Source organism: Hemitrygon akajei, chromosome 17 (assembly GCF_048418815.1).
Source record: "Hemitrygon akajei chromosome 17, sHemAka1.3, whole genome shotgun sequence".
In the NCBI taxonomy this organism is placed as follows: Eukaryota; Metazoa; Chordata; class Chondrichthyes; order Myliobatiformes; family Dasyatidae; genus Hemitrygon; species Hemitrygon akajei.
In genome coordinates, this window is record NC_133140.1 from 85175646 (window position 1) to 85191564 (window position 15919).

Here is a 15919-nt window from a genome sequence, read left to right on the forward strand (position 1 = left end):
TCAATATGATGACATCAAAATGCCGTCTGCCTAAAGGAGAACTAAGCTTTTAAAGGAAAAAACTATCAAAAATATTCAGCAGTTCCAACCCAGTGTTTTGATGCCCCACAACTCATTAATTACATGGTTTTCTTTTTCACTAAATGAGTCAGTGTTGGAGACGGGAACATTTCTGTGTTTTCTACAGCCCAACCAGAGAGTAAAAGTTTTTTCTTATTCTGTTGCAGTTAAGAATAGATTAGATAGCATCAGAAAATGAACGATGAGTGCAATACATGCTCAGCTTAACCTGAAGACAAAACAGTACTGCACCTTCATTACCTTTCATTGAGCATACTGCAATACACTACACTGCACATACTACACTGTTAGGAAACTTGCCATATTGTCACAGAGCTTAAATTCTTGAGTGGCTATGTCACGTACATGCCACCCTGTAAAAGTATCAGCAGCAATAGAACACACCTGGAGTCTGGTTTTGCTGTTAATACTATTTTATTAGTAACTACGTCATATAGTAACTTAAACCAGGTAAATCAAGAGTTAATGGTATTATGCATATATAGGTGTAAATATATAAATCCCCAAACTTCTTCAAGCTTAGGTGGTAAGTGATACAGTCTTACGATGGTATGTAAGAAAAGTCCAGTTCAGATGCACGTTAATTAATGTGAGATGTTTGTAATCCAAAGGCGAATGGTGTGAGAAGGCAATAACGTCGATATTCCACAGATTCCACGACAGCAATACAAAATAACAATAGCAGTAGGTTTACACACAAAGTATCACCAACAATGATCTTCAACGAATATCCTTTCAACACAAGTGGTACCATACCCGAATTCAGCTACGGGACATCTCAAAGTGGTGGCCGCAGGATACTCAAACAGAATCCATGCATGGATTATCATGAACAGTAGCTTATCACAAAGGGAACCATCTTCAAGGGAACCACCACCCAGGCAAAGGTCGACACACTGGTAGATTCCACAAGGTTACCCCAAGCACACACAACTTGATTGCCACTTATGCAGTTCCACGACATATGAAATAACTCCAACAGAGATGAGCCAAAGGGGTGCCTTTCTTCAGTGAACTACCACACCCAGACAAAGGGTAAACAAACACGTGGTATTCACAAACGTTTTCCCCTCACCAGAGAACCCACTCCTGTGGATTAACTAAGTGACAATCACACTTTCGTAGTCGAATGGAAACTCACCCTCATGGGCTACTTAGAGAGAGAGTCCAAAGCTACTTAGAGAGAGAGTCTTTGTCACAAGGTTTCTTCTGTTTCAAACCTATCTCTCCTCTCTTCTCTGCAAACTTCTAGTTGCAGCAAACTTGTGAGAGTCGTTTATCAATACTCTGGATCGATCTCAACTCACCCCTTTTGTGCTAATGAAAGTTTAAACCAGCGACTGACTCACTAGTGTCTTCCACTGACCGAGTCCATCTTCACTCTGTGTGTGTCTGTGTCCTTGTAAAAAGTAAACAAGCTGCAGAGAAACCATAACATTCGATTGTCCATCAAATAACTCCACCTCCCTCTCTCTGGAGCAGCTCAAACAGTGTCCACAAATCAGTCTCATTCTCCCAGTGTTTTAAAGTGACGGTCCACAGAAAAAATGAACCCTAGGAGTACATAACAGGCTAATACCCATTTTAACCTGGTCACCATCAATTAAAGCCATCCTGTTCCTTTTAAACTAGCAAACCACAACTATATACAAGTCCATCTTCTCACAATGGACTCACCTTCAAGGACTCTTACAACTCATATTCTTGATATTTATTGCTTATTTATTTAGTATATAGTGACATATACAGTAAGTGCTTTGCTAATAAATTTACTTTGACTTTGTGGCCTAGAATAGAGGTCTGCAGTTATAAGCAGATTAGGATTTTGTTGGATTGCTATTTATCTGGCACAATGGATTACGTATTGCCTACATGTATCAATTTGCTGCATATTCAGGGTTAGTAAATGAACAGCTAAATGGTTTCTGTTTGTTTGGTGGTGAGTTCTGTTAACTTTTTTTGTGTTCATTGGGTTAAGGATCAGTTATTGTATGTTACTTGTGCTTATCATATGCATTTCTTTTACACATTTGTGTAAATATGGTGTTCCAATTCATCTTTCAAGGAGAAAAGGTTAACATAGTGATATAAACATGACATCCATACTGTTGTGTGAGACCAACACCAAGATCATGTAGACATCTGTCCTCTTCAGAATCAGTGAAGCATCCTTCTGAACAAGTGACATGGCGATATCAGATAGCAGTTCTAAAGTGCACAGACTCTGCTGGCAGTACACTGGAAACACAAGAGAGAAAGATCTTTACTTTTAATTTGTATCATTGATAGCAAATGTACAAAAATTCACTGCAACAGAATGTGAAGCAGGTGATTTCAAAAAGCTTGCAGGTGGAAACCGTTTGAGACACAAGAGGCTGCAGATGCTGGAATCTGCAGCACTATCTGCTGGAGGAACTTTGTGGGTGGCGCAGCATTGCGGGAGGAAAGAAAATGTCAACATTTCATGTTGAAACCCTGTATCAGGACTGAGAGTGTAGAGGAATGACTACTAGCATACAGAGAAGGGAGTAGCAAGAAAGAATTCTGAGGTGATTGGTGGACTGGGGGATGTAAGAATGTCATGCAGATACAGAGAGGTGGGGCAAATTTGGAGGATTGTGGCAAGTGAATGATAGAAGGAACTGATAAAGGGTCTTGACCCAAAACATTGACGTAACTTTTTCCTCCACAGATGCTGCCTGACAAGTTGAGCTCCTCCAGCATTTTGTGTATGTTGAATTAAAACATGGATAAGAGACAAAGGCAAAAAATGTAGCATTTTGTGTATATTGAATTATAATATGGATAAGGGCAAAGGCAAAAAAATGCAGCAATTTGGGAGGAGGGGAGTATGAAAAGAGGAGACAGCTGTTGGATATTCATATTTCCACCAGAATTTTGTGTTTTGAAATGAACAGATGACATTTTGGACCAAGCCCATTCATCAAAACTGGAAAGAAATAGGGCAGAAGCCAGAATAAAAGAGTGGGAGGAGGGGGAGTAGCACAAGCTGACAGCTGATAGGTGAGGGGAAAGATAGGTAAGTGGGTTAGAGGAGGAAATGGCAATGATGTGAGAAGCTGGGAGGTGATAGATGAAAAAGGCAAAGGGCTGAAGAAGAAGGAATAGGTGAGGAGAATGGGCCATAGAAAAAAGGGAAGGCAGTGGGAAACCAGGAGAAGGAAACTGTGGGTGATGTGCAGGTCCTGAGAGTGAGAAGGAATAATGGGGTTTGAGGGGTAAAGAAAAACAAATGGGTGAGGGGGAGGGACAGAGGAATGAACCATAGAATTATTTAGTTGTACACAGTACCCCTTTGTTCAAGTTCTCAGCTTATAATCACTCATGTATGTATGTTTTCCAACAAGGCACTGGATGTCAAACTATGAAATCTTGGCAGTTTTTGTTTCAAACTGCATTTTTAAACAGCACAGGTGTGATGAGGTTCCCATCTTCCTGACATCACCTGAGAAATCAAGCATCTGATGTTTTGATCAGTAAATTATCAGGCATTGCTTTTACTAATTGAGCCAAAGATGAGGGATATAAATAGAGAGAACGATGGAAGTTCACGGAAAAGAGAAACTAAGGAATTCAGAAAAGGTAAATAAAAATCTTTCATACCACTGCTTTCAGCTAGAGCACCTAACGTGAACAGAGCAGCTTCACGAAGGACAGAAGCATTAGTCAGTTTAATAAGTCCACGAATAAAGTCCACACCTCCAATCTCACGAAAGTAATCACTTGCTTCACCTAGTGTTAAATTAAAAAGCTTATGTGGATATATGGACATTTAAGGACTTAAATATGAAATCTGCAATTAAAACTACAATACTTGGGCATCAAATAATAACAGGACATATACAGTAACTGGCAGGGATTTCAGGGGGGAAATCCCTTATCTCATCTTTATTGACATCTTTATGATACTTTTCTTTAGAATAACTGTTTTTAGAATTATCAGTCGATGATTAGCCTCTTAGCTAAATGAGACATCTTCAAGAGGGTCAATTTTGTCCCTTGCTATACTTTTGCTTTTAATATAGAAGCCTTTGGGATTCTCTTTCACCTTGCCATGGACATTTTTGCATCATTGTCTTCAATGTCCCAAGGCCTGATAAGACATTATCAATCAAAATCTGAGGTGATAAGTTTAAAAAAGGAACATCCAGAGCTCAGGGCCTTGGCAGCTAAAGGGAAGCTCAAGAGGAAAGAATTAGAGGATAATGGTACTTTCTGAGAAGCATAGAACTGGCAAAGATTACAGAAAGCTCTCTGCAGTTTTAAATTTTATTTTCATTTCATTGTTCTTCAAAGGAGTCTGTAATCTTATAAAGAAGTACCTCCAAGGTTGGTAACTAAAATTGTTTACATAAATAGTCTCCCTTCTAAAGATCTGGGAATAGATACATGATAAAGTCTTGGATGTGTTATCTTTTATGTATAGAAAATAGGATATGCAAAATGACCATGATTTTCAATAGTTTATTAAAGGGCTGAAAATGTACAAAAACTGAAAAAAAATCACTCAAATTTGTATGAATCCCTCAATACTTATCAATAAAACCTAATCTGCATACTTTTTTACCAAATGTATGCACTTATGCAGAATCAAAACAATGACTATGTTTGCAATCTGAAATACTTAGCAAGTCAAACAATATCTGTTGAAAGAAACGCTGCCTAGCCTGTCAATGTCAACCCTGGCACTTACAAATATTTACCTTGGATTTAGAGAAGGAATGAGATTGAATGCTAATGCCTGATTCTTTTTAAAAATAATCTAAAATAACCATCGGAATTGATCAACTGCCTTCTCTAGCTGACAATCACACCACACTCTGGCGATAGAGAACTGCAATTGCTCTTTACAATGACAACATAGAATACTTAAAAGATTTCTTTATGAGCAATTTTAAATAGCTCTACTGATTCTGCAACACTAATTGGAACATAATTTTAAAATCTATAACATTATTTTTAAAGATGTAAATTGCATATAATGTTAACATACAGATAATCTCTCTTACAATTCTGCTGACATATAGAATAGATAGTGACCAGGGCTTGTTTCTGAGTTTCAGGACTGTCCATCTGATACTTCAAACACTCCAGCAGTAAATCCAGGTCTGTTTTTAACCCTGTATATTAAATACAAATAGTAAGTTGTGGTATCAGCACACAAAGCAACAAATTTACACAAATACAAGAAAGAAAACACAAAGTGATAGATTAGAACGATCTCGGGCAGCAATTTAAGTTACATCTCTCATTTAATTATTTAGAATTCAAGTAATTAATTTCATGTTTATCTTTGAATCTTTGAGTGGAAAGACAAGGTAATATAAAATTATTTGGCACCAAAGGAGTCATTGTATGCATCTCTGTTTCACTACTACATAGACAGAGAATTCAGATCATTACCTGCTAGAATAAAAAAAACTCCCTTACATCTTCCTGTATTCTTTGCCTGCAGTCTAGTCTATGTCCTACAGTTTTTGCACCAAGAATTAGTGGAATACAGGTTTCTTTGCTTAACTTGTACATCTCAATCAAATTTACCTTTTACGTATTTTAGTTGAACAAGGAGGGCAATGACACATTCTAAGAGGATGCATTGAACCAACAGTGCAACAAATGTAGACACAACATGTACCGTAGATTCCGTACTACAGAGCGCACCTGATTAAAAGCCGCAGGCTCTAATTTTAGAAAGAAAATCAATTTTGTACTTGTACAAGCCGCACCGGATTTTAAGCCACAGGTGTCCCACTTTGTAATATGAGATATTTACACAGAAAGATATTACACGTGAGGATTTTTTAACTTTTAATTAAATCCGTATGGTAACATAAACAAATACATATTGCAAATGCTTTTTTTCGAACCGTGCCTGTAACACGGCTACTTTTAAATATACGTACGTATCGGTAACACACAAATTACGTTGCGTATACTTTTTTACTGAACAGTGCACGAACAACATTCCAATATCTCCTAACGACTGGTAAAAAAATATATACTGCAGCCTACCAGGAAAAGTTATTGATCGCCTTTAACTTAAAAGCAGCGTTCTCGCGCGGGTCTAATGCGCTCGCCCCCACCTTTCCGTTTATCGCAAACCGGTATTTTCCCACAAGACGCGGCAAAACCGGATGTGATGTCATAGCATCCCGGGATGTAGTACAGAAAACAAATATACTTAAAACACTTCTAACTTTAACTAGACAATACTAACAAATGAATTACTAAGCGAAAATATTATAAACTAAATAACTGCCATAAAGGCAGCACAATGCTTTTCTTCGAGTGTTTTCCATGTTGATGAGGGTGAGTACAAATGACTGATTTACAATACCGGTAATTTAATTGTGAAAGTGCACTTGATTTATCGTACAATTTCATTGGACCTCTGAGAACTACTCATCAATTTTATTGGTCTACTGTTACGAGGCAAAATGTTTTTGGCGGCATGAAAAAAAAACATGCATTAGCCGCACCGTAGTAAAGGCCGCAGTGTTCAAAGCTGTTCAAAGCATGGGAAAAAAGTAGCGGCTTATAATCCGGCATCTACGGTATATTGATTTTAACGAATAATGTACATTTTAAAACTATAATAATTCTTCAATTTATGAAGCCCAGGATTCAATATATTTTGATAAGTACTTAAGACCATAGAACATAGAAATCTACAGCACATTACAGGCCCTTGGGCCCACAATGTTGTGCTGACCATAAGACACAAGAGCAGAATTAGGCCAAGTGGCCCATCTTTTCGGCTCCTCCATTCCATCTTGGCTGACTTATTTTCTCTCTCAACCCTAATATCCTGCCTTCTCCCCGTAATCTATGAGAACCTATGAACCTCTGCTTGAAATATACCCAATGACTTGATTTCCACAGCCATCTGTGACAATGAATTCCACAGATTCACCACCCTCTGGCTAAACAAATTCCTTCTCATCTCTGTTCTAAAAGGACATCTCTCTATTTTGAGGCTGTGCCCTCTGGTCCTAGACTCACCCATTATAGGAATATCCTCTCTGTTCAGGCCTTTCAATATTTAATAAGTTTCAACCCCTCAACCACCAAGCTCTTGAACAAAAGGGGATAGCTACATTCATTTACGGACTCTGTTATATTGTTATTTCATGCTCATTATTTATTGCTATTTATTTATATCTGCATTTGTACAGCTTGCTTACAGTTCCTGATATATATAGTTTACAGTTACTGTTCAATAGGTTTGCTAATTATGCCTGCAGAAAAAGAATCTCAGGATTGTAGGTGGTGACATGTACATGCGCTGATAATAAGTTTTACTTAGAACTTTAAGATGCCCCTCATTCTTCTAAACTCCAGCAAATCCAGGCTCAGAGTCATCAAACGCTCCTCATATGTCAACCCATTCATTCCCAGAATCATTCTTGTGAACCTCCTCTGGTCCTTTTACAATGCCAGCACAACTTTTCTTAGATAAAGAACCCAAAACTGCTCACAATACTCCAAGTATTACTCCAATAAGGCATTGATCTGACCAATGCCTTATAAAGCCTCAGCATTACATCCTTGCTCTTACATTCTAGTCCTCTCAAAATGAATGCTAAAATTGCATTTCTCTTCCTTACTCAGCCTGCAAGTTAACCTTTAGGGAATACTGCATAAGGACTCCCAAGTCCCTTTGTACCTCTGATTTTTGAATTTTTGCCCTGTTTAGAAAGTAGTCCATGCCTTTATTCCTTCTTAAAAAATGCATGACCATACGCTTCCATAAACTATATTTCATCTGCCAGTGCTTTGCCAATTCTCCCAATCTGAGTAAGTCTTTCTGCAAACTCCCTGTTGCCTCAACAATAGCTGGTCCTCTACCTATCTTTTTATCGTCTGCAAACTTGGCTACAAAGCAATCAATTCCGTCATCCAAATCGTTGACATACAAAATGAGAAGCAGCAACCCCAATGCTAACCGCTGTGGAACACCACTCGTCACCTGCAGCCAACCCAGAATAGGCCCTCTTTATTCCGACTCTGCCTCCTGCCAATCAACCAATCTTCTATCCATGCTAGAATCTTTTCTGTAATATAACGGGCTCTTATCATTTTAAGCAGCCTCACGTGCAGCACCTTGTCAAAGGCCTTCTGAAAAACCAAGCAAACAATATCCACTGCCTCTCTTTTGTCTAACCCTGTTATTTCCTCAATGAATTCCAACCTATTTGTCAGGCAAAATTTCCCCTTAAGGAAACCAGACTTTGGCTAACTGTAGCATAAGCCTCCAAGTGCCCTAAAACCTCATCCTTAATAATGGACTCCAACATCTTCCTAACTACTGAAGTTGGGCTAACTGATTTCCTTTCTTCTGCTTCTCTCCCTTCTTAAAGAGTGGAGTGACATTTGCAACTGTCCAGTCCATCAGACCCATTCCAGATTCTAGTAATTTTTGAAAGATCATCACGAATGCCTATTTAGCTATCTCTTTCAGAACCCTGCTCATTTGGTCTAGATGACATATCTACTTTCAGCTTCCCAAGCAACTTCTCCAAAGTAGTAGCAACAACACTCACTTCTGCCCCGACACTCTAGAATTTCTTGCATATAGCTAGTGTCTCTGATGGTGAAGACTGATGTAAAATACTTAGTAAATTCATCCCCCATTACTACCTCTCCAATGTCAAATTCCAGTGGTCTGAACCCATTCTTGCCTTTGTTTACTCTTCACCTATCTGAAAAAAGCTTCTCAATATGTCCTTCTAACTTCAAAGATTATATACAATGTTCAGTTTTGTTCCATTCTCTATTTCCTTCATCAATTGAGGAACCCAGGATATGATTTCCACCTTCCCCCTTTATGTCTGCACTTCTTCCTTGAGGATCTTTTAATGTTCCAATTCTGGTTGCATTTTACCCTAGCAAAATCTCTTCTTATACCATTAAACTTAATCATCTTCCAGTTTAGAATTTCTATTTCAGACTCTTCTTTATTCTTTTCCCATCACTTATTTAAACCTTCTGATCCAATGATTACTCCTTGCCCAAGTGTGTTCTCCAGTAACACATGGTCCATCTTATTCACCAGCAGCAGATTGGGCTGTTGGTAAATAATGGGCTGTAAACATAATGAGCTAGAAAAATCTTCTGAACATGTTTCAGAAGTTTAACTCCATCCCCCCCCCCCAACAATACAACCATTACTTTTGTAAATAAAGCCCTGATATCACTGCTCTATATTTTGCATACCTCAGTTATTGCTCTGCTGTTTACTAGTCTCATTAGTTGAAAGCTGTTATCTGAAAAGTACCTTTATCCTGTGCAAAGTTCTACAATAGATTTCCTAGCATGTGGTGGGGAATTGTTACAGTTTCGTGCTCCGCTTCTGGACTTCATCTTAACATCAGAATATAGTTGGGGAAGTGCTGCTGAAAGGTGGTCAACATATTAGGAACAGATGTATTCACACATACACAGGAAAATCCTGAACTGCAGCATCTATGGAAGGTTTTGCAAATGAATGTTTGAAAAGGGCAGGTAAAAAGTTTAAAATTCCTGCACATGAAATAAACCTAAAATGGAAAGTGGCTCAAAATAAATTGCAAAATATAAACAGCTGTGGGAGGAATTTATAAAGCATTTTTCAGAGCATTGGTGAAGAAAATTGGAAGTTTTATAAATTTTTGCCAAACTGCAAAATCTGGACCATAAAACACTTTGTGACATTAACACTATTTAGTACAGAAACATCTTACCACACGGTATGTTGCTAATTGTTTTTTCTTGGTTATCCATCTTGCCTGAAGACTCAGGATTTTCGAAGAACAAGAGAAACAATGAATCCTGTAATTTAAAGAGCAACATTGATTTCCAGTAAGTGACTTATAAAAATGCACATCTTCATGAACTTTTTGGCAAGGAATTTAACAAAAACCTGTCACATATCATCAATATTGTTCTAGAATTTACCTCTAGTATTTTATCTTTATTACTTTCTATATAATAATTCATGTAAGAAAAATGCAAACTAATGTATAACTACAAAACTATAAAATGAAAATATTAGTTTTCTTTTGGCACAAAGTTGCTATTCAGAAATACAGGTTTCCCCCACAATCTGATGGTAGAGCATTCCTATGAACCTGTTTGTAATCCGAAATCGTAAAGCGTCGTAAAGCAAAGAAGCAATTACCATTAACTTATATAGGAAAAAATTTTGAGCATTCCCAGACCCAAAAAAATAACCTACCAAATCAAAGCAAATAACACATAAAACCTAAAATAACACTAACATATAGTAAAAGCAGAAATGATATAAATTTACACCCAATATAAAGTAGAAATATTGTGGGTTTGGTGTAGTTTCACATATCAAACTCGGGAAGGCAGCGAGCCAAAATCAATTTGGAGGAAAAAAACAGCACGTACACACATGCACAAACAACTGCCCGCACAAGGCTTCATGGTCATTGTAGTCTTTCTTGGGGTAAACACACGTATAAAGTGGGCGTCTTTTTTTCGTAAAAGTGAAAATCCTCTTTGGTTAGCAAAAACAGGTACTAATGGAAGTCTTTCGTAACAGCGAGTTGTTGTAAATCGAACATTCGAAAAGCGGGGACCACTTGTACAAGATTCTGCACATGCTGGAAATCTAGAGCTATTCATACAAAATGTTGGAGGAACTCAGCGAGTCAAGCAGCATCTTTGGAGAGGAATAGACAGCTGAAATTTCGACCCAAGACTCTTCATCAGGACTTGGGTCTTTTTCATGTAACTTTTGATATGAAATGATGTCAACTTTCTCATTCCACACAGAAGTAGTCATTCAAATCTAAGATTAGACAATGTTAACAAGTTATCCAATTATAATTAATTTATAGGTAATCACTGGATACAGTGGTACACAATGCACTTGACCTCTCAACGTTTGTGATTCAGCAGAGGACACATAAGTCAGCCAAAGATGATACTGGTTGATTGCTACTCTTTTTAAGGAAATTGACTTGCAAAATAACCCCATGCCAAATTTTAAGTTTGGCTAAGGATTCATGCCTGGCCTGCTAAGATTATTTTTAAGTCCAGCTGCCTCTGTGGGGTTGGGAGTGAACTCAGTCATGCCTTCCAGCCAAGATTTCTGAGATTCTGTATCAGCATGATCCTCCTAGTTTTGTGACTTGCAAAAAGTACATGACCTTGGATATGGAGTTGGTTATGAAAGCCAGTAATGTCTAATGTAGCAGTGACAGATAATTTTTCTAGTCTGCTCATTAGTAGACAAAATCATGATTAATCATCTCCAACTATAATTCAGTGCCAACAATATATTATTTGGTTTCTCTAGATTCCAAAACACTGCCAATAAAAGCCTTGAATATACATACCTATTGAGCACCCTCAACCTTTTGGAGTAGAAAAGATTCACACCCCTTTCAGTGAACAAATTGCTTCTTATTTTGGTTGGGAATATTAAACTCATCATCCTGAAAAATAGTTCCTAGATCATAATTTTTCAGCCAAGGTAAACAGTCTCTCAGATTCACCCATTCAAAAGCTTGCTAACTCCAAAGAACATAAGCCCACCTGAAATAAAATTTCTTCATAGGGTATTTCTCTCACTCCAGTAATTAATTTAGTAAACCTTGTCTCCAAATATATTCTTTCTGTAATAAGGAGATCCAACTGTATACAATACACCAGGTGTGGCTTCATGCCTTTGCAAAAATTCATGCCTTTTAAACTCTGAACACCTTTGCAATGAAGGCCAACATGCATTTACTAACTGTATGCAGTACTTCCATATTACATTATATTTCTGTGCTTCATGTAAAAGCACACACAAGCCTTTATGAACACTCATTTAATAGATGTTCTCCATTTAAAAACTATTTCTTCTGAATAAAGTGAACTACCTTGCCCATGTTATATATGATTGGAGACTTTTTGTTCTGCTCCATTATTTCTTTGTAATATTATGTATCCACCTTGGAGCGTACTTGGAACCTTCAGTTTTTGTGCCTGTGATGCTGTTGTGGACGTGTTTTTTTATATTGTACCTGTATACACATAACTTGGGCATACTGACTTTGGCTTTTTATCTTCAACAAACCTGACCTTTCCAACTATATTATTGCACATTTCAAATAATTGAGACAACCACTGTTTCTTGTGGCACTGCACTGGTCACTATACACTGGAAAATGATTCTTTCTCCTATGTGTTAACCAATCTTCTATCCATGCCAACATAATACAGATATTCCATAATTTCTAAGAATAGTCTATAAATTTTGGTTATACTATGTCAATGACTCTTTGAAGGATATTTTTCCAATTTATAAAGCTTTGTTTTACTATTAAAAAAACACCAATTTCCCCTCTTCATACCTTTCAAACATCTTCCCATTGCATTTTGTCTTCATCAAATTCATCATGGTCACAATGATCCTTTTCTAATCAGGATTCATCTCAATTTGTTCTATGCATGATTCAACTTATACACATAGCTCTATGGATTGTACCTACTGGCAACAATAAACATTGAAATTATGCTGGATATAATTAAAGGTGAAAAAGTGGTACATCAGCCATTTGTTAAATATGCAATGTTAACAATGTCAATAATCCTTAGTAATGCAAAGTAAATGTTAGAGCTAGAATGTTACGTGTGGACATGCATTAAATGTTGCAAAGGGCAGATATGTTATAATCCAGAGACTGAAGAATGTTGTGGTTTTCGTGCCCCACAAACGACCAGGAGACGCAGAAGATTCTTCAAGAAGTGTTAAACTTTAATTTGCAAATCAAAGCTGAAACAGTCATTGAGCTAGTCGCTGATTGCCCACCGATCCTTGTACATAGCATTTTTTATAGCAATCTCCTGGTTTATCCAATCGGTCTACAGTTGCGTATCGCAAGTAAATCCGCCACTATTGTTTCTACCCATTGACTTAATCATGTTCTAATCTACATCTCTTAGCTACCTCTCATTAACACACCATTATAATCTACATCTCTTAGCTAGCCTCTCATTAACACCCCATTATCTTCTACATTCTTAAGATTTCATTCTCCTACTAAATTGGATACATGCATAGCAAATAGCAAACTCAAAGCTGACTACATAGTTTTGGTTGCACAGCAAACAATGCAACTTTTATACTGTAGCGGTGTGCTACACGCAGCGCTAAAATAACGACACGGAGTCGGTAAACTGCAATCAAAGAATATTTTATTCGAACTTCACAGCTTTGCTTTAAAGCCTCCCTCATCCCGCCCTCCCCGGGCGCGGATGGTCCAAGAGACACGTATTCACAAACCCCCGCAGGCTTTTTCCCTTTGTTGCGGACCTGGCCTTTGTGCCTGCACGCTAGCTAATTGTGAGCCCGTTCGAGTGTGCTAGTAAGAGGGTCGCCACATAACCACCCCTCCCAGAACCGGCGATACACCCCCCAATGTCCACAGTCTGGGCCGGACCCTGTTTGGGAGGTCGGCCTCTGCGCCACGGTGCCGGAAACTCGACCAGTTGCGCCAGGTCCACGTGGGCCGGTTTGAGTCGGTCCACCGTGAAAACCTCCTCTCTCCCCCCAACGTCCAGCACGAACGTGGACTTGTTGTTCCTGAGCACCGTGAACGGCCCCTCGTAGGGCCGTTGCAGCGGTGGCCGATGCCCGCCCCTTCGTACAAACACATACTTACAGTTCTGCAGGTCTTTGGGTACGCAGGTCGGATTCTGCCCATGCTGCAAAGTGGGTATGGGGGCCAGGTCACCGAGCCTCTCGCATAGTCTGCCCAGGACTGCTGCGGGTTCTTCCTCTTGCCCCCTTGGGGCTGGTATGAACTCCCCGGGGATGACCAGGGGTGCGTCGTACACCAACTCGGCCGATGAGGCGTGCAGATCGTCGTTGGGCGCCATGCGGATGCCGAGTAGGACCCAGGGAAGCTCGTCCGCCCAGTTAGCTCCTCACAGGCGGGCCATGAGCGCCGACTTTAGGTGACGGTGGAAACGCTCCACTAGTCCGTTCGACTGTGGGTGGTAGGCAGTGGTGTGGTGCAGTTGAGTCCCCAAAAGGCTGGCCATAGCTGACCACAGGCTGGAGGTGAACTGGGCGCCTCAGTCGGAGGTAATGTGGGCCGGTACACCAAAGCGGGACACCCAGGTGGCGATCAGTGCCTGGGCGCAAGATTCGGAGGTGGTGTCGGTGAGCGGGATCGCCTCTGGCCACGATAGTCAGGAGGTGCCGTGCTCCGCGCGACACTGGCAGGGGGCCCACGATATCCACATGAATGTGGTCGAAACGCCGGTGGGTGGGGTGGAACTGCTGCGGCGGAGCTTTGGTCGTCCGGCAGTGCATGCACGTTCTGGCCCATTCACTGACCTGCTTGCGGAGTCCGTGCCAAACAAACCTGCTGGAGACCATCCGGACGGTAGAGATGGAGGGGTGCGCCAAGTTATGAATAGAGTCGAAAACACGTCGCCGCCAAGGTGCCGGGACGACGGGACAGGGCTGGCCGGTGGCGATGTCACAGAGTAGGGTCCTCTCACCTGGGCCTACGGGGAGGTCCTGCAAACCGGAGACTGCGGTTCTGTATCTCGGGATCTCCTCATCTGCCTGCTGTGCCTCTGCCAGCGCCTCAAAGTCTACCCCTGGGGAAAGGGCGTGAATGTTAGGGCGAGAGAGCGCATCCGCCACGACATTGTCCTTACCCGAGATGTGCCGGACGTCCGTCGTGTATTCAGAGATGTAGGGCAGATGGCGCTGCTGGCGGGACGACCAGGGATCGGACACCTTCGTGAACGTAAAGGTAAGCGGTTTGTGGTCCGTGAACGCGGTGAAGGGCCTACCTTCTAAGAAGTACCTGAAATGCTGGATTGCCAGGTATAGCGCCAACAGTTCCCGGTCGAAAGCACTGTATTTGAGCTCGGGTAGCCGCAGGTGTTTGCTGAAAAACGCCAGGGGTTGCCAGCGGCCTGCGATGAGCTGCTCCAGTACCCCACCGACTGCCGTGTTAGATGCGTCCACTATGAAGGCGGTAGGGACGTCCATTCTGGGGTGCACTAGCATCGCAGCTTTCGCCAAGGCTTCCTTCGTTTGAATGAAAGTGGCGGCGGACTCCTCGTCCCAGGTAATGTCCTTGCCCAAACCGGACAGCAGGGCGAACAGGGGGCGCATGATCCGGGCAGCTGAAGGGAGGAAGCGGTGGTAGAAATTGACCATACCTACGAACTCCTGAAGGCCTTTGACCGTGGTGGGTCGGGGGAAATGGAAGACCGCATCCACCTTAACGGGTAGAGGGGTTGCCCCGTCTTTAGTAATCCTGTGGCCCAGGAAGTCAATGGTGTCGAGCCCGAACTGGCATTTGGCTGGGTTGAATGTTAGACCGTAGTCACTCAGCCGGGCATAGAGTTGACGGAGGTGGGACAGATGCTCCTGACGACTGCTGCTGGCTATGAGGATGTCGTCCAAATAGATGAATGCGAAGTCCAGGTCGCGTCCCACCGCGTCCATTAACCGCTGGAACGTCTGAGCGGCATTCTTCAGGCCGAACGGCATGCGGAGGAACTCGAAAAGGCCGAACGGGGTGATGAGAGCCGTTTTGGGGACGTCGTCCGGATGCATCGGGATTTGATGGTATCCTCGGACAAGGTCTACCTTGGAGAAGATCCGTGCGCCGTGCAGGTTTGTTGCAAAGTCCTGAATGTGCGGTACAGGATAGCGGTCCGGTGAGGTAGCCTCGTTCAGCCTGCGGTAGTTGCCACATAGTCTCCAGCCCCCTGTTGCTTTGGGCACCATGTGCAGGGGGGAGGCCCATGGGCTGTCGGACCGCCGGATGATCCCCAATTCCTCCATCCT

The 15919-nt window shown here is 41.1% G+C and overlaps 1 protein-coding gene across 1 annotated transcript in view; it reads right to left on the minus strand.

Annotated features, from left to right (window-relative positions):
- Positions 1–15919, minus strand: part of terb1 (telomere repeat binding bouquet formation protein 1) — a 155842-nt gene that overhangs the window by 123543 nt on the left and 16380 nt on the right. Inside the window, exons 2-5 of the mRNA XM_073069668.1 lie at positions 9825–9912; positions 5112–5222; positions 3706–3834; positions 2188–2319 (exon numbers count right to left, since the gene is read on the minus strand). Coding sequence (XP_072925769.1) covers positions 2188–2319; positions 3706–3834; positions 5112–5222; positions 9825–9864 — 412 coding nt within the window. The 5' untranslated portion in view covers positions 9865–9912. The remainder of the gene's footprint in view (positions 1–2187; positions 2320–3705; positions 3835–5111; positions 5223–9824; positions 9913–15919) is intronic.